At 47.2% G+C, this 26,985-nt stretch overlaps 1 protein-coding gene across 1 annotated transcript in view; it reads left to right on the top strand.

Moving 5' to 3' along the window:
- DELE1 (DAP3 binding cell death enhancer 1) overlaps positions 1-23,187 on the top strand; it is a 75,033-nt gene extending 51,846 nt beyond the window's left edge. Inside the window, exons 8-12 of the mRNA XM_063928546.1 lie at positions 3,895-4,040; positions 4,978-5,124; positions 8,150-8,242; positions 9,366-9,525; positions 18,687-23,187. Coding sequence (XP_063784616.1) covers positions 3,895-4,040; positions 4,978-5,124; positions 8,150-8,242; positions 9,366-9,525; positions 18,687-18,931 — 791 coding nt within the window. The 3' untranslated portion in view covers positions 18,932-23,187. The remainder of the gene's footprint in view (positions 1-3,894; positions 4,041-4,977; positions 5,125-8,149; positions 8,243-9,365; positions 9,526-18,686) is intronic.
- Positions 23,188-26,985: the final 3,798 nt, after the last annotated feature.

Here is a 26,985-nt window from a genome sequence, read left to right as displayed (position 1 = left end):
GACGATCTCCTCATAAAGGCGAGGTCCAGAGAGCAGTTGCTGATCAGCGTAGCACGCTCTCGGGAAGAGCTACAACAGCACGGCTCGATTCTGAATATTCCAAAGTCGCAGCAGATTCCTACGACGCGTCTGCCCTTCCTGGGCATGATTCTGGACACAGACCAGAAGAAGGTTTTTCTCCCGACGGAGAAGGCTCAGGAACTCATGACACTGGTCAGAGACCTCTTAAAACCAAAACAGGTGTCGGTGCATCACTGCACGCGAGTTCTGGGAAAGATGGTGGCGTCATACGAGGCCATTCCCTTCGACAGGTTCCATGCGAGGACCTTTCAATGGGATCTGTTGGACAAGTGGTCCGGATCGCATCTACAATGCATCGGCTGATCACCCTATCCCCCAGGGCCAGGGTGTCTCTTCTGTGGTGGCTGCAGAGTGCTCAGCTTCTCGAGGGCCGCAGATTCGGCATTCAGGACTGGGTCCTGGTGACCACGGATGCAAGCCTCCGAGGGTGGGGGGCAGTCACACAGGGAAGAAATTTTCAGGGTCTGTGGTCAAGTCAGGAGAATTGCCTTCACATCAATATTCTGGAACTAAGGGCCATATACAACGCCCTAAGTCAAGCGGAGACCCTGCTTCGCAACCAATCGGTGCTGATTCAATCAGACAACATCACCGCAGTGGCTCATGTAAACCGCCAAGGCGGCACAAGGAGCAGGGTGGCGATGGCGGAAGCCACCAGAATTCTTCGATGGGCGGAGAATCACGTACTAGCACTGTGAGCAGTGTTCATTCCGGGAGTGGACAACTGGGAAGCAGACTTCCTCAGCAGGCACGACTTCCACCCGGGAGAGTAGGGACTTCATCAGGAAGTCTTCACGCAGATTGCAAGGCGATGGGAACTGCCACAGGTGGACATGATGGCATCCCGTCTCAACAAAAAGCTACAGAGGTATTGCGCCAGGTCAAGAGACCCTCAGGCGATAGCTGTAGACGCACTAGTGACACCGTGGGTGTTCCAGTCGGTTTATGTGTTTCCTCCTCTTCCTCTCATACCCAAGGTGCTGAGAATCATAAGAAAAAGAGGAGTGAGAACAATACTCATTGTTCCGGATTGGCCAAGAAGGACTTGGTATCCAGAGCTGCAAGAAATGCTCACAGAGGACCCATGGCCTCTGCCTCTAAGACAGGATCTGTTGCAACAGGGGCCCTGTCTGTTCCAAGACTTACCGCGGCTGCGTTTGACGGCATGGCGGTTGAACGCCGGATCCTAGCAGAAAAAGGCATTCTGGATGAGGTTATTCCTACGCTGATAAAGGCTAGGAAGGACGTGACAGCTAAACATTATCACCGTATATGGAGAAAATATGTTGCTTGGTGTGAGGCCAGGAATGCCCCTACAGAGGAATTCCAGCTGGGCCGTTTCCTTCACTTCCTACAGTCGGGAGTGACTTTGGGCCTAAAATTGGGGTCCATTAAGGTCCAGATTTCGGCCCTATCCATTTTCTTTCAAAAAGAACTGGCTTCTCTTCCTGAAGTTCAGACGTCTGTAAAGGGAGTGCTGCATATTCAGCCCCCGTTTGTGCCTCCAGTGGCACCTTGGGATCTTAACGTGGTGTTGAGTTTCCTGAAATCACACTGGTTTGAGCCACTTAAAACCGTGGAGTTAAAATATCTCACGTGGAAGGTGGTCATGCTATTAGCCTTGGCTTCGGCTAGGCGTGTGTCAGAATTGGCGGCTTTGTCACCTAAAAGCCCCTATCTGGTTTTCCATATGGACAGGGCAGAATTGTGAACTCGTCCGCAATTTCTGCCTAAAGTGGTGTCATCTTTTCATATGAACCAACCTATTGTGGTGCCTGTGGCTACTCGTGACTTGGAGGATTCCGAGTTACTAGATGTAGTCAGGGCTTTGAAGGTTTATGTAGCCAGAACGGCTAGAGTCAGGAAAACTGAGTCGCTGTTTATCCTGTATGCATCCAACAAGCTGGGTGCTCCTGCTTCAAAGCAAACTATTGCTCGCTGGATCTGTAACACGATTCAGCAGGCTCATTCTGTGGCTGGATTGCCGCTTCCAAAATCAGTAAAAGCCCACTCCACAAGGAAGGTGGGCTCTTCTTGGGTGGCTGCCCGAGGGGTCTCGGCATTACAGCTTTGCCGAGCGGCTACTTGGTCAGGTTCAAACACTTTTGCAAAGTTCTACAAGTTTGATACCCTGGCTGAGGAGGACCTTGTGTTTGCTCATTCGGTGCTGCAGAGTCATCCGCACTCTCCCGCCCGTTTGGGAGCTTTGGTATAATCCCCATGGTCCTTACGGAGTCCCCAGCATCCACTAGGACGTTAGAGAAAATAAGATTTTACTTACCGGTAAATCTATTTCTCGTAGTCCGTAGTGGATGCTGGGCGCCCGTCCCAAGTGCGGACTTCTTCTGCAATACTTGTATATAGTTATTGCTTAAATAAGGGTTATGTTATGGTTGCATCAGGGTTATCTGATGCTCTGTTGTTGTTCATACTGTTAACTGGGTAAGTTTATCACGAGTTATACGGTGTGATTGGTGTGGCTGGTATGAGTCTTACCCTGGATTCCTTTCCTTGTACTGTCAGCTCTTCTGGGCACAGTTTCCTTAACTGAGGTCTGGAGGAGGGACATAGAGGGAGGAGCCAGTGCACACCAGTATCCCAATTCTTTCTTAAAGTGCCCTGTCTCCTGCGGAGCCCGTCTATTCCCCATGGTCCTTATGGAGTCCCCAGCATCCACTACGGACTACGAGAAATAGATTTACCGGTAAGTAAAATCTTATTTATACAGCACTGTGTAATATGTTGGTGCCATATAAACAATAATAACATCCTGCAGTCATGTCATTAGGAGCCTCCCCTGGAAATACAACTGTCACCTGCTACAGGCAGCTGTGTTGTGTAATTTCATAGGGATGCAAAGTGCAGTTTTAAGCAATGAAGGAAAGACCGGCAAGTAAATCAGTGTGGCCCTGACAATGAGGTGTAATAGGCCCTACACACTGGGCGATATTAGTGAAAGATATGAACAATCTCGTTCATATCTTTCAGTTTGGAGGCAACAACGATGTGCGGCCCCGCGCTCGTTCATCGCTGGTGCCCTGTTGCTTGTGCATGCAGGCCAATATGAACGATCTCGTCCATATTTGCCTACACTGGAGCCGGGTGACTGGTGGGAGAAGCCTGTGTGTCTGGTGGGAGACAGGTGGTCTGAAGTTTCTTCACTCCCTCCGTCACTGACCCCCCCCCCCCCCCCCCAGCACCCAACTTAGATCTCTGCAGCATCTGCCCGGTCAGGTGAAGTTACCACTGCACACCCCCTTAACTAGCTAAATGAATCACCCGGCCAGTCCCTGCCAGTGACTTGTCACCTGCTATCTTTCCTGCCCCCTGTCATAGAGGGTGTTTAGTTCGGTGGGAGTTCTGGGGAAGGCTTGCCTAGCAAATTGTTATCTGTGGGGGGGGGTTGGGGCGGGGCAGAGAGCACACCTGTTGTGTTGGTCATCTTACACCTTAAGTAGGAACAGTTTAACCCTTGAGGGAATGGCCTGTCTGTTCTATATATGTTTTTCAAAATGTACTTGCAGTAAGTGAGTTAAATGAAATGGCCGATTTAAAAAAAGATCTGCTTTGGTATCTGTTATTTAGCCCACACCAAGTTTTACAGAAATAAAGCCACATTCAATTGTGCAACTCTCTGTGTTTCTGTTATCCAGGACCTGTTCTATAAACCTTCCATCCACATATCACCTACACTAATATTACACTATAAATAGCACGTACTTCACAACCCTACAATCATGCATCAGACCGGGGCAATAACCGGGTGACGTCTCCATGGTCAGAAAGTAACTAGCTTCTCCCCCAATTCGTCAGGTATCATCAGTGCCAGGGACCCAGCAGATTACAGAGCGGCTTTCCGCTTCTTCCGAGAGTCTGCAGAGACCGGCTACAGCAAGGCCCAGTACAACACAGCCGTGTGCTATGAGAAGGGACGAGGCGTCACCAAAGACATGACAAAGGTAAGAGGCTATCTGTACGTGAACCATAGGATGCACATTGAAGAGCGCCTGTCAGTTACACACAGCTACTTCATTATTTGTCATTGACTGTCTTAGTGATATCTCTGGGTTCTAGCTCATTTAAATGCTCAATTCTCATTTATATCGGCATCCAGTAGTAAAGTAACCATGTGACAATCACTTGCGTCAAAATGAGCAGAATTCCTATTAAATGTGATATTTGGACAATGCTGCTAGCCAAGTGGTCCGTGTACGCTAGCCATGTAGTTTTGTCACCTCTAGCTTTCATTATGCAAACAAGATGCACATTTTGGGTGAGAAGAATTCTCGGTGCGACTCAGTCCCCGGGACATGGCGTGCGGAGAGGGGCTATTTGGCATGACTTGAGCCACAGTGTATGAAGACACACCTGTAGGACAGTAACATTTATAGGATGATTGGGTTTAATATATATTTGTAAAACATGGCTACTGGCGGTTTTGTTATGTATTGTCATTATATAGACACCACAGTGCCGCCAGCCACAACGTCGGTACGGATGTGTCAAAAGCTACATAGGGGGAAATTCAAATGTTTGAAAAGTCGGTTGGGTGTCTGTTTTTTCGGATAGGAAAAAACAGACACCCAACTGACTTTTCAAACAATTGAATCTCCCCAATAATGTCTACACCCAAATTTAAGCCTAGCCCTAAACTACTGTATAACGTTTCTGTAGTCGACATGTTGCAGGTGTTGACATTATGACCGTCAACGTTTTGACTTCCAACATTGTGATTGTCAAAATGATAACTATACTGCCTATATTGTAATATAATCCAAATGAATATATGCTGATCGGGTGCAGGGATTTAGTTTCTTGAGCTAGTAATAGAGCGTTGGGAGCTGGTGCACTTCTATTCTGCATGTTTTGCTGACGTTATTGTCTGTATTCCTGCAGGCTGCAGAGTACTATTTCTTGGCTGCCAAAGGTGGCCATCAGCAAGCCAAGTATCGTTATGCCCGCCATCTGCTGGGTTCCAAGCCTGAGGACACCCAACCAGCAGTACAAATGCTTCAAGAAGCCGCTGAAGCTGGGGTGAAAGAGGTGGGTGACAGAGGAGTATATAGATACACTGTAAATCCATTGCGGCACCAAACCAAATTACCATCACTACTATTATGTTATGTGTGTGTACTGACACTGTAGTCATACTGTATGTAAGGTTTTTTCTGTTGTTATTTTGGCTTATTTATAAGGCTCCACAAAATTCAGTAGCACTGTATAGTGGGGATGTAGGACATAGGACAAAGACATGCCAGCAGCACTTATAGGAAACATAACACTGTGCAGAAGATGTACTAGACTGTGTGTGTAACAGGTGTCACAACATGCCAGAGGCAAGCGACACACGGACGGGTGAGGTGGGGTTAGACAACAGGGGTCACTGCTCAAGAGGATTTATAATTAATGGGAAGGGTTGAGGCTGAGACAAGAAGAGGTGACAGTGACAATGTGGGTGTGGAGGTGTAGTTGGTAGGAAGAAAGGCTTAGATAAACGTGTGGGTTTTTGAAGAGCAGTGATGAATTCCCCATAGGGCACATGAGGCAAGTACCTAGGGGCGCCTCTTGCTGGGATGGGACTTGCATGCCTGTTCTATTACGGTCAGTCTGAAATTTGCCAGGAACTACAAAATCTGTCCACTGTATCATTCCATACACGGGTAGGGCATGTGCAGACCATCCCTGTAAGCTCTCCAACTTAGTAAATATGTATACATAACTATAACAAAAATGAAAAGTCATAGCTTATGGCTTGTTTTATTATCATATTAAACTGACAATCATCAAATGAGGGATTATAAACAAATAATAGAATTGGGCAGTAGGGAGTGACCGTTACTGTTGTGCCTAGGGGCACCCTGATCCTGATGAAGAGTATTGCAGGCTGGTGGAGAGTCTTGGATGACGGAGTGTGTTCCGCAGGTGAAGAGGAGGTTGGAGTGGGATGTGGTAATCAGTGCAGACTTCAGGCACTGGTCATTGCCAGAGCAGAGAAGTCATGAGGGAGTATAGACCGTTTATGTCAGAAAAGTATAGGGGATGCCATAAGGAAAGACTGTGGGGCAGATTTGTATAGAATTCTATAGGCATTGGAAGAGCTGGGAGACAGAAGCAGAATGGTGAGAGGTAATTCTGTCTTGCTGCAGCATGGAAGATGGACTGGTGTGGGAGGGAGAGGGTGCAGTAGTCTAGGAGGGAGATAAGGAGTTAGGAAGGGTCTAATCCTGGTGATAGGATGTACTGGGAGGGGGAGAAGAAGAGGAAAGGGACCAGGCTTAATGGAGATAAGCAGTAGTAGTGATCAGTGAGACGCATTAAGCAAAGAATCCTCAGTGTGCTGGGACAGAGCAGGAGGCAGGTGAGAGAGGATGAGGAGGTGATGGTGGCAGGGGTGATAGGTCATGCTGGAGAGAGAGGAGGAATAGATGATGTATATTAGGGAGTAGGCAGCAGAGTGGTGGTGTGATAAGGCACATGCAGAAGAGTGTGGATTATATCCGAGGAATAGAGGGAGACTGAGAAATCCCGGTACAGATTGGAAGTGTCAGGAAAGGCCTTAAGCAGGCTCTAACAATACTGCTTTCAAATAGCAGTCACTGAATCGGCTGTTATAGGGGGATTATGGGTCGGACACATTACACAGCAGGCTGAGTAACAGTGAGGAGGTTTGAAGGGTGAGGAAATGACCATTCAAAAAACTTTTAAGGGAAGAAAGTGCGGTAGGGATGAGAGCACAGTTACAGAGCTTCATGCTCAGGCTGGAAGAGGCAGGCAAAGCCAGTGCATCAAAGTGACTTGATCGCTTTCATCCTTTTAAAGAAGTGTGTTGGCCAGTCTTTCAGAAATGAACTTGTCATACACTACAGGGGTTACCTATTAACCTTCAGCGGGCTACCACTGAGTCATGATAACTTTAATTGTAGCATCAAATAAAAGCATATTACACCCCATCTGCAGCTTTCCAATAGAGCTGTAGTGCAGGGTTATGGACCATACTGAGAGCCACAGTCAGGAGCGGATTAAGCTCTGAGGGCCCCTGGGCAACAAACCTTTTCGGGGCCCGTGTGTTTGTCTATGTAACTAACCAGCACTCCTCCGCAGCCTCTGTCCTTTCCCCACTGCACCCTACAGCCTGACATACACCCTCCCCCCTCTTCCGTGCTTAATCCGGATCTACCACAGTGCAGGGTGGGTCTCGTCTTCATGCAGTGTCGTCTTAAGGATCACCACTCCCCATTTGTTCTATGTTGGGGGGAGTATACTATTTATACTATTTGATGATGAACAAGTTGTCCAAAGTGGACAGTCTCATTAAAAGTGCTCCTGTTGCTTATAGACAGCAGAGTTTATTAATTTGTGGCTCAAAGCAATATTCATAACATTGCAGCCAACCTATTACTTATTATTCGCTAAGTGGTTACATCCTGTCACTTCATATTAATTACCAGTAATAATTTCCGGGAATGGGTAATTTCCATCATTGTCTATGGAGTAGCGCAGCGGTTATCCTGGAAGTTACCTTGTCTACACAGCGTACCAGCTATAAGAAACACATTACCCTGATACTGCCCAAGACATTGCTAGTAATTGCCCCCTAAGCTAGTAACTGCACCACACGTTCTCATGCTCCCCTTACCTGGTGTCTGGAAAATAATTTTAAAATGGTAATAAAAATAACTACAAAACAATATCTTTGATGCCATGGGCAGATGGCTAGTTTGCCTATAAGGTAAATAGCCATACCTAATGATATCCGATCAATAAACCTGTGTCCTGATCACTACGGGGGAGACGCATCAAACCTTCTAAAGAGGATAAGTGGAGGTTTTGCCCATAGCAACCAATTGGATTCTAGCTATCATTTTATAGAGTGTATTGGATAAATGACCGCTAGAATCTGACTGGTTCCTGTAGGCAACACCTCCACTTGTCCTCATTAGAACGTACATTTACTCCTCTTGTTATGTATTATTATTACTATGTAGCATGGCCATATTTCATAGCACACCGTGCGCAGAATCTGGAATACTGTGATAATAGAATGATCCATATGCATTTCTCGTTGCAGGCTCAGGCCTATTTGGGAGTCTACTACAGTAAAGAATCTCACTTTGACCCTCTGAAAGCAGCCAGATACTTTTGGATGGCAGCAGAGAATGGCGTAAGTGTATATTTCCCCCGGGTACCTGCCACAAGGGATGGCATATTCGGACGATCACTCTGCTGGGCATTACTGCTGTCAGCCCCACACACAACACTGACTGTACGTTTGGTTCTGCAGACAGTCCCTGGACCCAAAGTCTTTGTGGCTGTAATTATTGGTTGGCTGCTCCTATAAACATGGACGGCCAGTGAATGGAATTGGCTTGCAGTCCAGTTTAGCTCCATAACATATGGCTCAGACCCAAATGACTTACACTACCGTAACTACTTTCATAAAGAGAGGGGTCTATTGTTAGGGACATCACAGTAGAAGAATAACGTTAATAACATTGGAAGAAATGCTGAAACTAAGTATCTGTGGACTCATGTATGGTCTTCTCTGTGTGCGGTTTATGTAAGGAAGAAGGTATAATGACAAGTATGCAGCACAGCCTGTATTTAGACTTTGTCCTTATGTTAACACTATGAGTACTGGTAAAAGTTCAGGCTGCCTTCACCTCATAGTGACAGCATACCATGTGCTTAGGCAGTTACTGCTTGTAGGCATGGTGGTGTTGCGCTGTGCTGTTACAGTAGCCACAGCCAGAAACCCGCACCAAGGATCCACTGCGTGAGAGAGCTACTCTGTCTACTGTAATAGCACAATGTGGTAGCACTGTGCAGAGGAGTCCCAGCTGCCCAGAACCAGTTTTACTCACTCCCAGCAAAGGAAGGAAGCGCTAGAAGTCATGTGTATGCTACGTGGAGGAATGGCCACAGATTGGTGCAGTGTGCTATTGGAAGGAGGGGGCATAGACTGGTGCAGTGTGCTATTTGGGGGTATCACAGACTGGTGCAGTGTGCTATTTGGGGGGTTGTCACGGGAGGTGGTTGATAGTTAAAAGGTTGACAGGGTCACAAGGTCGACATATGGTGGACGGGATCCGGTCTTTAGGTCGACAGTAAGTAGGTAGACACTGGGGGGTGTCACGGACTGGTGCTGTGGAGTTGTTGATGCACTGGCTAACTTGTCCAGGCTTGCAGCTGGTTTGCGTAGTAGTATACAGAGAATCTGGTTTCCTTGGCAATCTCCCCATTTTGAGAATATCTCTCCTTAATATATTTCCATCATCTTCATTTAGGATGTTGAAAGTAGGTATAACCTTGGAGTGTGTTATGAAAGGGGATTTGGAGTACCTGCGAGCAGACGGGATGCGTTAAAACATTATGAAAGGGCTGCAAAATCTGGACATGAGCAAGCTCAGCAGAAAGTACTAGCGATGCAGACAGATCAAACAGAAGGTGAGGACATACATTCCTGGACCGAATGCTTGCATTAAAGTTTCCTACTGTCAGTGCTTGATTCACCCTGTGTGTACAGATATGTCCTCCTACATCCTTGCTGCAGTCACGTCAGACAGCCCGTGGCGTGACTCAGCAGCGGTGAGCGTCTCTATGTGCAACTTTTCTATTTAAATACATCTAAGTGATTAGGACGCATGCGCAGTTTATGCTGATTAAAATGATATGCGGCATCGTGCCTATATTCTGTGTGTGTAACTGCAGCTGTATCTGCATATGAAACGCTACATCACAGTGCTTTCCTGAAAATCACTGTAATGTAGCATTTCGTATGAAGATACAGCCACAGTCACAACAGAATATAGGCATGTTGCATATCATTTTAATCAGCAGAAGCTGTGTGTGCGTCCTAGTCACACAGCAATGCGAACAAGACACATTTCCAGGCAAAGAAAGACACCGGACGTTAGCAGAGTTGGCGGCTGACTCACGCCAGACCTCTGCTGCATAGTGTACTGAGGCAAAATGTATGAGGACACATGTATGTGCTAGATCAGGGGTGGGGAACCTTCGGCCCTCCAGCTGTTGTTTGAACTACACATACCAGCATGCCTTGCTACAGTTTTGCTATTTGGTCATGCTAAAACTGTTGCAGGGCATGCTGGGATGTGTAATTTAACAACAGCTGGAGGGCCGAAGGTTCCCCATCCCTGTGCTACATGAAGCAATCCACTACTCTTGTGTTTCGCTCACTATGAAGTTTTCCAATATGACAATCAATGCAAACAAACCTAGATATAGTGATGACCACATACTGTATACGGCTAGACCTCCGGCCAATCAGAAGTAGTCATAGTGTGTCACTAGGCATGTTCACCTAATCAGACCAGTCAATAAGACATGTACAGTAATACATGTTGAAGAAATAATCTGGTGGCTCACTATAATGACACAGGTTTAAGTACTGTGTTTTGTTTGTTAAATACATTTTCTCATGTGTGTTGTATCCCACAACTGAAACAGGAAGATCCTGGGAACAATAGGGTCCCTGTAAATAAACCTTCTCTGTGTAGAGGGAAAGAGGTCAATGTTAAAGATCAGTTATATTTCTCTGACGTCCTAGTGGATGCTGGGAACTCCGTAAGGACCATGGGGATTAGCGGCTCCGCAGGAGACTGGGCACAAAAGTAAAGCTTTAGGACTACCTGGTGTGCACTGGCTCCTCCCCCTATGACCCTCCTCCAAGCCTCAGTTAGATTTTTGTGCCCGAACGAGAAGGGTGCACACTAGGGGCTCTCCTGAGCTGCTTAGTGAAAGGTTTAGTTTTAGGTTTTTTATTTTCAGTGAGACCTGCTGGCAACAGGCTCACTGCATCGAGGGACTAAGGGGAGAAGAAGCGAACTCACCTGCGTGCAGAGTGGATTGGGCTTCTTAGGCTACTGGACACCATTAGCTCCAGAGGGATCGAACACAGGCCCAGCCATGGAGTCCGGTCCCAGAGCCGCGCCGCCGGCCCCCTTACAGAGCCAGAAGCAAGAAGAGGTCCGGAAAATCGGCGGCAGAAGACATCCTGTCTTCACCAAGGTAGCGCACAGCACTGCAGCTGTGCGCCATTGCTCCTCAGCACACTTCACACTTCGGTCACTGAGGGTGCAGGGCGCTAGGGGGGGGGGCGCCCTGAGCAGCAATAAAAACACCTTGGCTGGCGAAAATACATCACATATAGCCCCCAGGGCTATATGGATGAATTTTAACCCCTGCCAGATTACACTGAAAAACGGGAGAAAAGGCCGCCGAGAAGGGGGCGGAGCCTATCTCAGCACACTGGCGCCATTTTCCCTCACAGCTCCGTTGGAGGGAAGCTCCCTGGCTCTCCCCTGCAGTCACTACACTACAGAAAGGGTTAAAAAAGAGAGGGGGGCACTAATTAGGCGCAGTATAAACAATACAGCAGCTATAAGGGGAAAAACACTTATATAAGGTTATCCCTGTATATATATAGCGCTCTGGTGTGTGCTGGCAAACTCTCCCTCTGTCTCCCCAAAGGGCTAGTGGGGTCCTGTCCTCTATCAGAGCATTCCCTGTGTGTGTGCTGTGTGTCGGTACGTTTGTGTCGACATGTATGAGGAGGAAAATGATGTGGAGGCGGAGCAAATTGCCTGTAATAGGGATGTCACCCCCTAGGGGGTCGACACCTGAGTGGAAAACTGTTGGAAGGAATTACATGACAGTGTCAGCTCTTTACAAAAGACAGTGATTGACATGAGACAGCCGGCTACTCAGCTTGTGCCTGTCCAGACGTCTCATAGGCCGTCAGGGGCTCTAAAGCGCCCGTTACCTCAGATGGCAAATACAGACGCCGACACGGATACTGACTCCAGTGTCGACGGTGAAGAGACAAATATGACTTCCAGTAGGGCCACACGTTACATGATTGAGGCAATGAAAAATGTTTTACACATTTCTGATAATACGAGTACCACCAATAGGGGTATTATGTTCGGTGAGGAAAAACTACCTGTAGTTTTCCTGAATCTGAGAAATTAAATGAGGTGTGTGATGAAGCGTGGGTTTCCCCCGATAAAAAAACTGATAATTTCTAAACAGTTATTGGCATTATATCCTTTCCCGCCAGAGGTTAGGGTGCGTGGGAAACACCCCCTAGGGTGGATAAAGCGCTCACACGCTTGTCAAAACAGGGGCTCTACCCTCTCCTGAGATGGCCGCCCTTAAGGATCCTGCTGATAGAAAGCAGGAGGGTATCCTAAAATGTATTTACACAACATACTGGTGTTATACTGCGACCAGCAATCGCCTCAGCCTGGATGTGCAGTGCTGGGTTGGCGTGGTCGGATTCCCTGACTGAAAATATTGATACCCTAGATAGGGACAGTATATTATTGCCTATAGAGCATTTAAAAGATGCATTTCTATATATGTGTGATGCACAGCGGGATATTTGCCGACTGGCATCAAGAGTAAGTGCGCTGTCCATTTCTGCCAGAAGAGGGTTATGGACACGACAGTGGTCAGGTGATGCGGATTCCAAATGGCATATGGAAGTATTGCCTTATAAAAGGGGAGGAGTTATTTGGGGTCGGTCTTTCAGACCTGGTGGCCACGGCAACAGCTGGGAAATCCACGTTTTTACCCCAGGTCGCCTCTCAACATAAGAAGACGCCGTATTATTAGGCGCAGTCCTTTCGTTCCCATAAGGGCAAGTGGGCAAAAGGTTCCTCATTTCTGCCCCGTGACAGAGGGAGAGGAAAAAGGCTGCAGAAATCAGCCAGTTCCCAGGAACAGAAGCCCTCTCCCGCCTCTGCCAAGCCCTCAGCATGACGCTGAGGCTTTACAAGCAGACAGGGAGGCAGTTTTGGAAGCCATTCACAAGCTGTATTCCCAGCAGGTGATAATCAAGGTACCCCTCCTGCAACAGGGAAAGGGGTATTATTCCACACTGTTGTGGTACCGAAGCCGGACGGCTCGGTGAGACAGATTTTAAATCTAAAATCTTTGAACACTTACATACAGAGGTTCAAATTCAAGAGAAGGGGACTACATGGTGTCTCTGGACATCAAGGATGCTTACCTTCATGTCCCAATTTACTCTTCTCACCAAGGGTACCTCAGGTTTGTGGTACAGAACTGTCACTATCAGTTTCAGACGCTGCCGTTGGATGGTCCACGGCACCCCGGGTCTTTACCAAGGTAATGGCCGAAATGATGATACTCCTTCGAAGGAAGGGAGTTTTAGTTATCCCTTACTTGGACGATCTCCTGATAAGGGTAAGATCCAGGGAACAGTTGGAGGTCGGTGTAGCACTATCTCAGGTAGTGTTGCGACAGCACGGTTGGATTCTCAATATTCCAAAATCGCAGCTGGTTCCGACGATTCGTCTTCTGTTCCTAGGGATGATTCTGGACACAGTCCAGAAAAAGGTGTTTCTCCCGGAGGAGAAAGCCCGGGAGTTATCCGAGCTAGTCAGGAACCTCCTAAAACAGAGCCAAGTCTCAGTGCATCAATGCACAAGGGTTCTGGGAAAAATGGTGGCTTCCTACGAAGCAAGCCCATTCGGCAGATTCCACGCAAGAACTTTCCAGTGGGACCTGCTGGACAAATGGTCAGGGTTGCATCTTCAGATGCATCAGCGGATAACCCGGTCACCAAGGACAAGGGTGTCCCTCCTGTGGTGGTTGCAGAGTGCTCATCTTCTAGAGGGCCGCAGATTCGGCATTCAGGACTGGGTCCTGGTGACCACGGATGCCTGCCTGCGAGGCTGGGGAGCAGTCACACAGGGAAGAAATTTCCAGGGCTTATGGTCAAGCCTGGAGACATCACTTCACATAAATATCCTGGTGCTAAGAGCCATTTACAATGCTCTAAGCTTAGCAAGACCTCTGCTTCAAGGTCAGCCGGGTTGATCCAGTCGGACAACATCACGGCAGTCACCCACGTAAACAGACAGGGTGGCACAAGAAGCAGTCAATGGCAGAAGCTGCAAGGATTCTTCGCTGGGCGGAAAATCATGTGATAGCACTGTCAGCAGTATTCATTCCGGGAGTGGACAACTGGGAAGCAGACTTCCTCAGCAGACACGACCTCCACCCGGGAGAAAGGGGACTTCACCCAGAAGTCTTCCACATGAACCAAAGGTGGACATGATGGCGTCCCGCCTCAACAAAAAACTCGACAGGTATTGCGCCAGGTCAAGGGACCCTCAGGCAATAGCTGTAGACGCTCTGGTAACACCGTGGGTGTACCAGTCAGTGTATGTGTTCCCTCCTCTGCCTCTCATACCCAAGGTACTGAGAATTATAAGATGGAGAGGAGTAAGCACTATATTCGTGGCTCCGGATTGGCCAAGAAGGACTTGGTACCCGGAACTTCAAGAGAGGCTCACGGAGGATCCGTGGCCTCTACCTCTAAGAAGGGACCTGCTTCAGCAAGGACCCTGTCTGTTCCAAGACTTACCGCGGCTGCGTTTGACGGCATGGCGGTTTGAACGCCAGATCCTGAAGGAAAAAGGCATTCCGGATGAAGTCATCCCTATCCTGATCAAAGCCAGGAAGGTTGTAACCGCAAAACATTATCACCGCATTTGGCGAAAATATGTTGCGTGGTGCGAGGCCAGTAAGGCCCGACGGAGGAATTTCAACTGGGTCAATTCCTACATTTCCTGCAAACAGGAGTGTCTATGGGCCTGAAATTGGGGTCCATTAAGGTTAAAATTTCGGCCCTGTCAATTTTCTTCCAGAAAGAACTAGCTTCAGTCCCTGAAGTGCAGACGTTTGTAAAAGGGGTACTGCATATACAGCCTCCTTTTGTGCCTCCAGTGGCACCTTGGGATCTCAATGTAGTTTTTGGGTTCCAAAAGTCACATTGGTTTGAACCACTTAAAGATGTTGGCCCTGGCCTGGGCCAGGCGCGTGTCAGAATTGGCGGCTTTATTCTGTAAAAGCCCTTATCTGATTTTCCATACGGACAGGGCGGAATTGAGGACTCGTCCTCGGTTTCTCCCTAAGGTGGTTTCAGCGTTTCACCTGAACCAACCTATTGTGGTGCCTGCGGCTACTAGGGACTTGGAGGACTCCAAGTTGCTAGACGTTGTCAGGGCCCTGAAAATATATGTTTCCAGGACGGCTGGAGTCAGAAAATCTGACTTGCTGTTTATCCTGTATGCACCCAACAAGCTGGGTGCTCCTGCTTCTAAGCAGACTATTGCTCGTTGGATTTGTAGTACAATTCAGCTTGCACATTCTGTGGCAGGCCTGCCACAGCCAAAATCTGTAAAAGCCCATTCCACACGGAAAGTGGGCTCATCTTGGGTGGCTGCCCGAGGGGTCTCGGCTTTACAACTTTGCCGAGCAGCTACTTGGTCAGGGGCAAACACGTTTGCTAAATTCTACAAATTTGATACCCTGGCTGAGGAGGACCTGGAGTTCTCTCATTCGGTGCTGCAGAGTCATCCGCACTCTCCCGCCCGTTTGGGAGCTTTGGTATAATCCCCATGGTCCTTACGGAGTTCCCAGCATCCACTAGGACGTCAGAGAAAATAAGAATTTACTTACCGATAATTCTATTTCTCGCAGTCCGTAGTGGATGCTGGGCGCCCATCCCAAGTGCGGATTGTCTGCAATACTTGTACATAGTTATTGTTAACTAAATCGGGTTATTGTTGTAGTGAGCCATCTTTCAGAGGCTCCTCTGTTATCATGCTGTTAACTGGATTCAGATCACAGGTTGTACGGTGTGATTGGTGTGGCTGGTATGACCCGGATTCAAAATCCTTCCTTATTGTGTACGCTCGTCCGGGCACAGTGTCCTAACTGAGGCTTGGAGGAGGGTCATAGGGGGAGGAGCCAGTGCACACCAGATAGTCCTAAAGCTTTACTTTTGTGCCCAGTCTCCTGCGGAGCCGCTAATCCCCATGGTCCTTACGGAGTTCCCAGCATCCACTACGGACTACGAGAAATAGAATTATCGGTAAGTAAATTCTTATTTTAGCAAGTGATCCATGGCTATTAATCTGTCATTATTATGTATATTTACCCTTGCTCTTCTCCGCTATGTGTCTCAGGGGGAGATGATGATGAAGACCAGAGGCAGCTGGAACTTGTCTCAGAAGAGCAGTTCTAGTGTCCATCTGGTGGTCATGACCGTTCTGTCTCTGCCATCATAACCGGTTAAAGTGAAGGAGGAATATTCCCTCCTCTGTCCTATGAAGAGTAAGCTCTAAATATGGAGCATCTAACGATTTCTAAGCTGCAGCGTTCCAGCTGTGCCATGTAGCACCACTCTGACAGGCCGCATGGTGTCACCGCTTTAGCCTTGGGGATCTATGTACTAAGCCTTGGAGAGAGATAAAGTGGACGGAGATGAAGTACCAGCCAATCAGCTGCTAACTGTCATGGTACAGGCTGTGTTTCAAAAATGACAGGAGTTGGTTGGTACTTTATCTCTTTACACTTTATCTCTCTCCAAGTCTTAGTACATACGTTTCATAATTTGCATCCCCCAACCTTCACTGTGTGAAAATGATTGCCTTCGATAGGGTCATTCCCTGATGACAGAGCCCACAATCCTGACTGCTGTTCACTGCCCCAGCCTCAGGGATACGGAGCAGGGAAACACTGTCCTCGCAACAGCCTGGTCTGGGCAGGTAAAGTACATCTGCCCAGACTGTGGTGTGCAACAAATGCAGCATCTGCATTAGGGCTGGAATTCCCACCACTCCTCCCTCTAGGTAACGGCAGATGTAAGTGTGCAGGGAGGGCTTTGTCACATACAGGGGCGCTATTAAATGTTGATAGCCCATGTGGAGTGCTCCTGCCACCCATACTACATAGAGACAGCCATATTGTTGGACTGTCAGTTCACTAGGCACACTTTCCACAACAGATCTCCCATAGTATCTGATCTCTGTGCGCCATTCCTCTGTGCAACCAGCAGAGGGCGCCACAGTTAGAGAATGCTCAGCGTCAAGCTTCAGTATGACCTGTACAATGTATATATACTGCATATCTAACAGCCAGAATGTCGCCAAATTTGTCAGGGAGACTAATTAGAACATAGGAAACAGGATTCCACAAAGTGAAAAATGTCATCGATAAGGGGAATATGGAGCAGTTGTAGCTTGGGAAGCCAGTAATTTGCATAAAAGGATGATGACCACCTGTGTTATTGGCATCATAAACATTCCTATAGATAGACATGCGCCTCACTTTACCCCATTGCGTGTTATGTGTGAAGTTATTTTACCTGAACTGTGATGGAACATTCCTGCTGACATGTTACTTTCCACTGCTCAGAATGTTGTGAAAAGGATGCAGTGTCCGGCCCATGAGAATGGTAGTTACATTGAGCCAGGTCATATTCCGCTTGGGTGAACTCAGTGTTGGGCAACGCCTACACTACACTAATGTTCAGAATGACTGTACTAAACTACATTGATATTAAGGGGGGAATTCAGTTAGCCGAGGGGTCAACCCTGCAGCTAATTGGTTGCGCCGCGCGGGAAATAGCTATTCAATTAATTTGCCTTTTCCCTATGCAGAAACCCACTGATGTAAAATGCAGAATCCAGTGGGTTTCCCTGCATGTGGACTGCAGAGAGCTGCATTTAGCACTATTTCCTCGCAGCTCCGGAGGCTGTCAGGAGTAGGTTCCTGCAGCTAGATCAAATAGCTGTATGGTAAACCCCGCTGGTAATTGAATCCCCCCCCCCCCCCCCCCCAAATGCTTTATTGCTGTGTTATCATTTGTGTAGCACAATAAAGGTATACAGTCATTACAGTTTAGTCTTGTAATGTATTTGTCCACTCTCATGCTATCTTCACAGAGTACTGCGCCATATTCCTCCTAACCGGAGACATTTGCACTAAGTGTTTTCCTGTGTAATCCTGCTTCCCATAATTAGTCTGGGATACAGTTATGTGACTAGGAGACCGCCGGCTACATCCCGCCCCCTGTAAATCCCGACAGTCAGCATGCTTACTAACAGGGATTATTCCCACTCGTGGGTGTCCACGACACCCATAGACTGGGAATAGAACCTGCGCTCGCCACCGAGCCCGCAGCATGACGAGCGCAACAAACCCACAAGGGGCTTTGTTGCGCTCGCCCGCATTCTACTCCACGGGATCCCGGTGTCGGTATGGTGACTGGCGGGATCCTGGGGTGCCAGTCAGCCATACCCAACCCATTAGTCTCCCTACTGAATTTGGTGACGTGTCTTAGATCACGCTAGACCAGTGATGGGGAAACTTGGCACTCCAGCTGCTGTTGAACTACACATACCAGCATGCCCTGCTACAGTTTTAGCATGGCCAAATAGCAAAACTGTAGCAGTGCACATGCTGGGACGTGTAGTTCAACAACAGCTGGAGTGCCAAAGGTTAACCATCCTTGTGCTAGACTTCTGAATAGGGGAAGTTTAGTCATGGCCACACTTTATATATTTAAAAAACAAAATAACAATCTTTTCAAAAACAAGTAGCTTCTACTAAGCATTGATGGCAAAGTCATTTAAAGCCCCTCTCTGCAGATCTGCGTCTCCCCCTCCAGGCTCTTCCTGTTGCTCTGGTATTCCGCACTGCTTCCTTTCTTCCTATACCATTGTTGTCTCCTGTAGATTGAAGCTATTAATGTGTTTCCTTCACAGGCCTGAGCTCCCCCCTGGCCAGTCTTCGAGCAGCAGCCTCCAGCCCCTGCCTTCCTGTTTTGGAGAGAATAAACATCTGGACAAAGCCGAATCGCACAAGCAGCCTGGGCCTACCCCACTCCCTGAGCACCGGGGACCTGTTCATTATGTCCCCTGCAGAGAGCGGCAGCTACCTTCTGCCCCCTATTCATGTGACGGCCATGGCTCCTCAACTGGCCTCTCTAAGAGCCATCGGAGTTGGATGATGATCCTCTCGTACACAAGCACTTACTGTCACACAGAGAGGACGGATAAGCTTGATCCTTGCACTTTTCTGTGTCTCAGATCTGATCTAATATCCTAATCTCTATGAATTGTCTCAGTGGCATTACACACGAGGATGTGACTCTTGCCTGCTCACACAAAACAATGCCCCGTTGGCTTTAAGGACACACTAATCCCTCCCAGTGAGTTGCATTTGCACTGTATTCCCACTAGGGGGCTGTGTCAGAGTATGGTGGTGGCAGCACTCTGTATGCCAAGCAATGTGCATTATGTGCCTTAATCCTGCTCCTCTGTAAAAGCTGAATGGTAAGAGTGAGTATAACAGATGCAGTGTGCTGCTTTGTACCACAGCTAGAAGTAATCGGCATATAGCAGCCAAACCATTACCTGGCAGCGATGCGGATATATTTCAGGACATCAAGCAGCCTATTCATGAGTATGTGGAATATTCGCTTCACAGACACCAAAGTATTCATCCTTGTAATTACGTTTAAAGCTTTTCCTTCAGAACACCTGACTACGGAATGTGGCACATGTTCTAGGGATCACGGTTCCTGACTGACGTGTGTTCTCCGGTGGTGATTCTTTGAACAGAAGGAATATCGGCTTTACAGTAAAATCAAAACCAAATTTTGTAATGTTCTCCCTATGTTATACAGATGTGTCCTCAAACGCACGTGTGTGCACATCAGCATTGCGCACAGTTGCCATCGGACTGAGAATCAGGCGCATAGCACCGCTCCTGGACAGCGATTCCTGAATTTTCGTATTTATTTCTGAACTTAGGGGGGTTCCGTAAGGAGGCAAGGAATAGCTCTGGATTTCACATCCAGAGCTATTCAATTAATCTGCATTTTCCCTTTATGGTAAACCATTGGTTAACCAAGTAATAGATTTTGCACAAAGTTCTGTAATCGATGGGTTTACCCCACATTAAAATGCGGAGTGTGCACTTTAACACAGATTTTTCCTCGCAGCTCCGCGGGCTGCCTCTGCGGCTTAGCACGCAAGGTTCCTGGAGCTAATTTAATCGGGCACGCGTTCTTTAGCTGTGGGTAAACGCCACGTCTGATTGAATCTCCATCTTAAGGTGCATACACACTGTGCGATGTAACCTTACGATTTTGTCTATATAGTCAAAATTAGAAGGAAGGTTAGTGCAAATCGCACTGTGTGTATAGGGAAGATAGACTGTGCAGGCAAGTCAATATTGACTATCTAGTGCAGGCCAGGCCAACCTGTGGCTTTCCAGATGTTGTGAAACTACACATCCCAGCATGCCCTGCACAGTTTTAGCATTCCCTAATAGCAAAACTTTGGTAAGGCATGATGGGACTTGTAGTTTTACAACAGCTGGAGAGCCACAGGTTGGCCAGGCCTGATCTAGTGTACTATCTAGTACAAAGTATAGTCAAAATTGGGCCTTAGTCAAAATCTCAAGTAAAGATAGTCCGTATCGGTGGCTCAGGGGAAATCGGAGATAGTCAATATCTCACAGTGTGTACGCACCTTTAGTGTTGGCATTGTAGCTGCATTCAAAGTCACTTCTAGTGTCCCGGGCACTTATTAGTGTTTTTGCTGCAGAGGAGTTGGTATAATGTCGCAGGCAAAATACAACACTGCATGACGCAATGCATGGGTGCTGCTCACTTGTACATGTCATCAGTCAATTGTCTTTTTACCTAGGTTAGTGTCCGAGTCGCTCACAACAGCTGCATGCAGTGTCAGTGTCCAGGGTACTGCATTGTACTTTTATCATATTACTGATACGAATAAGACACGAATTTGGTACTAAAACCTGCCCGGGACGCATGGTGCGCAAATCGGGACTATTTGCGTTTAGGTGTATGTGGACACATCTGTATGTAACACATTTACAATTATAAGCTATTTTCCGTGTAATCTTTTTCTAAATAAGACCTATTTTGTATATTATTTTCTTCATTTTTATTGCCTTATAGGAAAAGGACTATGTTTGCAGAACACTTTTTCTGTTGCTTTACGGTTGAAAACAAGATCTAAGCGTGGGGCTTTACTCCAGCACTAACGGTCACCTGAGAGCAGACCCATGGATAGAACATTGTTTATAGGAATGAGTTATACATGATAAATGTCAGCTGAAGTATCCAGCACACCGTTCGGTTGTATCTACAGATAGGTCCTCATAGATCTTTGCTGCAGTCGCGCAAACAACTTCTCTTGGCACGCTGGGTCGCGTAAGAATCATCTATTATAAGGTGTTTTTTTTTTTTGCTTCTTTTATTTGCCGAAAATGCGTCTTAGTCACAACACATTGCGACTAGGACGTACGAGGAGACTGCAGAGTAATGTGATATGACACCTGTATCTCTGTGTGCGACTGAGTCTCTGACTCTGTACACGAAGTGCTACAATGTAGCAGCCGCAGCTTTTTCCCAATACAAGTTCTGTTGTGCTCTGTATACAGACTCAGTCACACACAATATACAAGTGTCCTCACTTCACAGTACAGTCTCCCCGTGCATTCTAGTCACATTGTTTTGCGACTATGATGCATTTTCAGGAAAAATAGATGCCCGACGTTAGCAGAGTTGCACAGGACCCGGCGGCTCACTCACTCCAGCCATCTCGCTCTTTGTGGTGTACTGAGGCTAGATGTATGAGGATTCATCTGTAATTCTATTACTGTGCATGATTATTTTTCCACCCAAAGGCAGCAGAAAAAATGATTAGTTTCTATGCATCTTCTCAATTTGGGCGATATCAGTGTAACAACTACTCATCGTACGATACAGTTCGGCAATATTCTATAAGGGTCCGCACAATACGAGAACTGTTCGTGGTAGTTCTGCTATGAGCAGTGTATCACTTTTAGCACTTACTGCCTGTATTCTTTGTAAATATCCTCTCTGTGTTTTCAAATGACTGTCACTACTGATATTCTACACGTTTCTTTTTGGTATTCATTTAAAAAATAGACACATTCTGTACCAGTGACTTATTTATGCGGTTTATATTATGGGTATATAATTACTATAGTAATTGGAAAGGATTGCTCGCGGCACTCTTATGGAAAGTGTCCAGAGAAACTATGCAGGTGAAAGGCTGCATATAATGGGGTACTTCCAGTACACTGCGAGAAACCTGCGAGCTCTGATGAGCTTTATAAGAACCGACACTGTCTGTGGTCTTCTAGCTTTCGTTGTTTCCTTTTAAAATATATGGAAATGTGACCTTTTTATAATAATTTTATATAATTTGCCACTTTTATGTTGTATCCGTGTCGTCCAATACAAACTTTCAAGCTTTATTTCCACCACATGATCACTGAACACTGTATATAAAGGGAACTGCTGACAGTTGGATAAACTAGTATATATGTTAGCTGCCAGGTGCCAGTGCGTTGGGGGTTTGGTAGCGGGGCAGGAATGGTGTGATTGGCTGTCTCCTGGATCACTAAATTGTGTTTAGTAGTTCCGTGCTCTGTAACTCCCCGTGTGCTTCATTCCCCAGAGAAAATTATATAGAGAGACATATACCTTGTATGACCACCGGGAGGCTCTGCATAGTCCTTCAGTGGAACTATATACAGTACAGTATGAGTAGTGCACTAAAGTACATATACTCTCATGTTTTGTTGTTACATGCTACAACTAGAGTTTATATATAACCGCTCCTGTATGTAGTTTGATGCATCACAGTGTTTGGGGTTTTGCACCCATTATTCTCCCAGACCTACTGTAATGTGGAGTAATCTGTATGGTACTGCTGTGCTTTACATAATGTCAGCTTGCTCAATACAGGAACTTTGCTGGCCAGACTGGTAGTAGTTTTAGGTCCTGTCTGGATGACTACAGAACGCTACGAGCCAGTAGTTACTGCTAATGACTCGGATGACTATTGCCCCCATTTATCAAGCCTTGGAGAGTGATAAATACCACGGAGGTAAATGACCAGCCAATCAGCTCTTAACTTCTATGTCACAGGCTGTGTTTGAAAAATGACAGCTAGGAGTTGGTACTTTATCACTGTGCTAGTTATCACTCTCCAAGGCTTGATAAATCTGGGCCTAAATCTTCTTAAAGAAGTCTTGCAGCTGAGATCCATTCTAATAGTAAAAACTAAAGCCAACAACAGTGAGCTCAGTGTAGTGGTCCCAGTGGAATTAGTTACTAGTGTCAGGGTAGAGGTTGGGAGCCCTCTTTCATGGTAAAGCTGTGTTTGAGAAATGTCTGACAATAAAGTCACCATTAGCTTAGCAGTTATGTTCTGTCTCATCTATACTCCAGTCCCCCACTACCACCAACACATCATGTGTCGTCTTTCTTTAATAATGCACAAGTGAGTGAGTCTATATATCATATGCATATCATTTTTATTGTGAATACATTCAACTAATACATCTACAGAAAAACAGCATAATATTACAGCGCTGTGGTCCATTTAGACTTCATGGGAGAGAAGGGTTCTCTTTCCCTAACTCAGTGGTTCCCAAACTGGCTGCCTCAGGTTGGTGGTCCAGGACCAATTCAAATTATTTATGGTCAATGTAATAGGCAAAACCAGTATTGGTGGCTGCCAATTATAAAGTATGTGGCCAGTAGAAGTGAATTTTGTCCCTCACCACATAACGGAGTGTAAGGATGACCTAGAAACACAATTGACTTAATTTAATAATTTTTTTTTACATTTCTCAATAGGAAACCTTTGGCCTAGGAGTGCAGTGAAACAAAATTCTGATATTCTAAGGCGCCGTGATTCAGAAAACTTTGGCAACCACTGCAGGCCTACCCACGTCTGGTACTCTGGTCTGCACCTGCCAAGATGGCAAAGCTGATAGAAGTGGATGTCAAATTTACATCCCTATGCAACTGGTCCCTTTACTCTCCCATCCATCCATCCTTACTGAGACTAAGCCCACAGAGTTTTGTCACCTGTCCAGGCATCAGTGCCTGTGAACTATCAAATGTGGCAGGACTGTGTTGTCAGCTTACCAATACATGGGCACTTTACTGTCATATGAGGATGATCAAGGAATGTCTGTTAAGGGGGATACTGACAAGAGAGATGTGTGCTGAGCGATCTTAACAAGGACCGCTCAGCACACATCTCTCCCCCCGCTCAGCACAGTGCGATGTGTGCTGAGCGAGGGGGGGGGGGCGACGACAGGGGCCGCTCATTCACACAGCACTGAAGTGAGCGACCCGCTAGATTGGGCCTGCATGCAGGCTCAATCTAGCACCGGCAATAGCGATGTGCGGCCCTAGTCAGATTGCTTAGATTTTAGACACTGATCTCTCCGTGTGTACCCCCCTTTAAAATTCTGTATATATCTTATTGCTGCGATCAAATTCCCCCCCCCCCCCCCACACACACACACACACACACACACACACAAAATGTGGTCAATTAAAACTACCTACCTGATCTGTTTATGCTAAAAGAGGGCACCAATTAATGGGAGGCATTTGATATGCCGGCTGACGGGATCCCGGTGCTCACCATTACCGGCCCGGGATCCTGACAGCCGGCATGCCGACAACTATTCCTCTTGGGGTGTCCACGACACCCCTGGAGGGAGAATAAATAGCGTGGCGCACGTAGCAAGCCCGCAAGGGGCTCTTCTGCGCTCACCCCGCTGCCTGCATGCCGGCGGTCGGGATCCCGGCTCCGGTGTGCTGGGCGCCGGCAAAATGTACTAGACCCCAGTTAAGCTCTAGTGCAGGGCTTCCTAAACTGGGACCCCAAGACACCCATACAGTCCATATTTTAAGTATATTCATGCTTGTGCACAGATGCACAAGCATGGATATACTTAATGAAGTCCCAAGTGCTTATGCATGGCTATCCTTAAAACCTGGACAGTTAGGGTTCCTTGAGGATTGAGTTTGGGAAGTCCTGCTCTAGGCCCTTGAAATGATGAATCTCTCCTGAGCAGGATAAGGAAGACGAGCATTCCACAAGTGTGCACTTCTAAACGTCAGCCCAGCCTGCTCTTGTTTTGAAGCTCGCACCGGACATATCAACCTACGCTCTTCCCATAGCAATTAACCACAAGACACAAACCAACAGGAAGCCGGCCCTCATTACCTCTTCCCTTCATTTGCTTGTTTGTCATATCTGTTGCCACAAGCTAATGTGTTTTAGGCATTCTTCATGTTTTTGTTATTTACAGCATCGGCCATTGTTAGAAAACAAAAGTCCAATTGTGCCAGATCTAAATATTGTGCTCCTGGAATGTCTCCTATCTCCTGCTCCTAAGTGTCACAGAAATCTTATTTTTAGCCTCCTCAGACATAAATATTTTTCTCGGTTTCTGGTCTATGTGTGCTATTATACTGTATATACAGTAGCGGATCTTGCCACGGGCAAGCAGGACTTTTGCCCGGGGCGCCGCCTTCCGGAGGGCGCCGGCGCCATCCGGAGGGCGCCGCACCATGGCAAGATCCGCTGCTGCTGTGGTGCCGCCCGCTGTCCTGTGAAGGGAAACTAGACGCTACGCGTCTAGTTTCCCTTCGTGGGCTGCCCGCTGTGAAGGGAAACTAGACGCTACGCGTCTAGTTTCCCTTCCTGGAGAGGACCTAACTGTAATGATGTGCGGTGCGCATTGACGTCATCGCGCACCGCACAGCAAAGGTCCTCTCCACGAAGGGAACTAGACGCTTAGCGTCTAGTTTTCCTTCGTGGAGAGGACCTTTGCTGTGCGGTGCGCGATGACGACATCGCGCACCGCACATCCTACTACAGTTCAGGGGGTGTAACTGACCATGCCCCCTGTATGAAGCCACGCCCCCTAATGCCGCCTGGGGCGCAAGAAGCCCCGGAACCGGCCCTGTGTATATAGGATGTATGTATAACAGAAATCTGCTCAGAGGGTTAATACTTTAATCTCTGAGTCCCCAACATTTTCTGGTCATTCAAAATTGTGGAGTTTAGAAGAAATACTGAAAAAAACACAATTTTTATTTCTAAAAATGTCTGTTTTTTTTATGATTGAATAAGGTAAAGAACATGTTTATAAACTTAATTATTTTATCTAAAAATAAATACTTTTTTTCTGCAGCGGGTTGCACTGGGTTCCACAGGGAATAACATTGGGGTGTACAGTAGGATCTTGATCCGAGGCACCAACAGGCTAAAAGCTTTGACTGTTCCCAGGATGCATAGTGCCGCCTCCTCTATAACCCCGCCTCCGTGCACAGGAGCTCAGTTTTGTAGTTGGTGCCATGCAGTGCAGGCATACAACAGGCAGGGCTGCAGAAGAGCTTTTATAAGTGAATTTTGAAGACTTCAAGGGCTGCAGCAGAGAGACTGCTAGTGTTAGATGTCACTCTAACATCTCCTGCTGCAGCTCCATCACCTCCCCCAGCTGCGCTGTATACTCCCGTGTCCTAGTTGCCGGGTACTTACAGCGGAGGCTTCGGTTTTCTTCAGTCAGGCAGTGGTACACACACCACCGCACTCTCCAGGATCGCGTGGCCGCACTTAGGGAGGAGGTAAGAGGGCCCCCCAGGCGGGACCCGCTGGAAACTGCGATCCGGCGTGGCTGGTGGGATGCGGGCCGCGCGCTGGCGTGGACACTGGCAGTACAGGAACCCCACTAGACCACCAGGGCAGGGGCACAGGTCGGTTTTACTAAAAAAAAACGTTTTTATATGGCCCACAGTACCCGGTGGTGAAGTCCAGCAAGGGGATAAGGCTCTGTCCTGTAGCCCTTCTCCCAGCCCCTGGGCACCATTTAGAGTAAATGTTCCCGCACTGGGGCTGCATCTCCCTCACTCCTTGTCAGCGTTTGGGCGCCATTTTCACATGCTGAGCTGATCCTGGGACTGTTTGGGCAAAACCTCCTCAGTAAAGCCGCCTGCCTGTCAGCGCTGTGCATTTTACAGGACACTTAAGTATTCTATATGTCTGTTGACAGTGTTAATTAAGAAACAGTGCATTTAGTCAGGGTTATGTAGTACAAGTACCCTGTGATATACATCCAGTATTTACTGTGCATTGATACATCTATTGTTTGTATAGCTGTACTTAGTATTACTTTGTATTGCTAGTC

Source organism: Pseudophryne corroboree, chromosome 6, assembly GCF_028390025.1.
Source record: "Pseudophryne corroboree isolate aPseCor3 chromosome 6, aPseCor3.hap2, whole genome shotgun sequence".
Classification (NCBI taxonomy): domain Eukaryota; kingdom Metazoa; phylum Chordata; class Amphibia; order Anura; family Myobatrachidae; genus Pseudophryne; species Pseudophryne corroboree.
The sequence above is the reverse complement of the archived record's forward strand: the minus strand, read 5'-3'. Positions and strand labels throughout refer to the sequence as shown.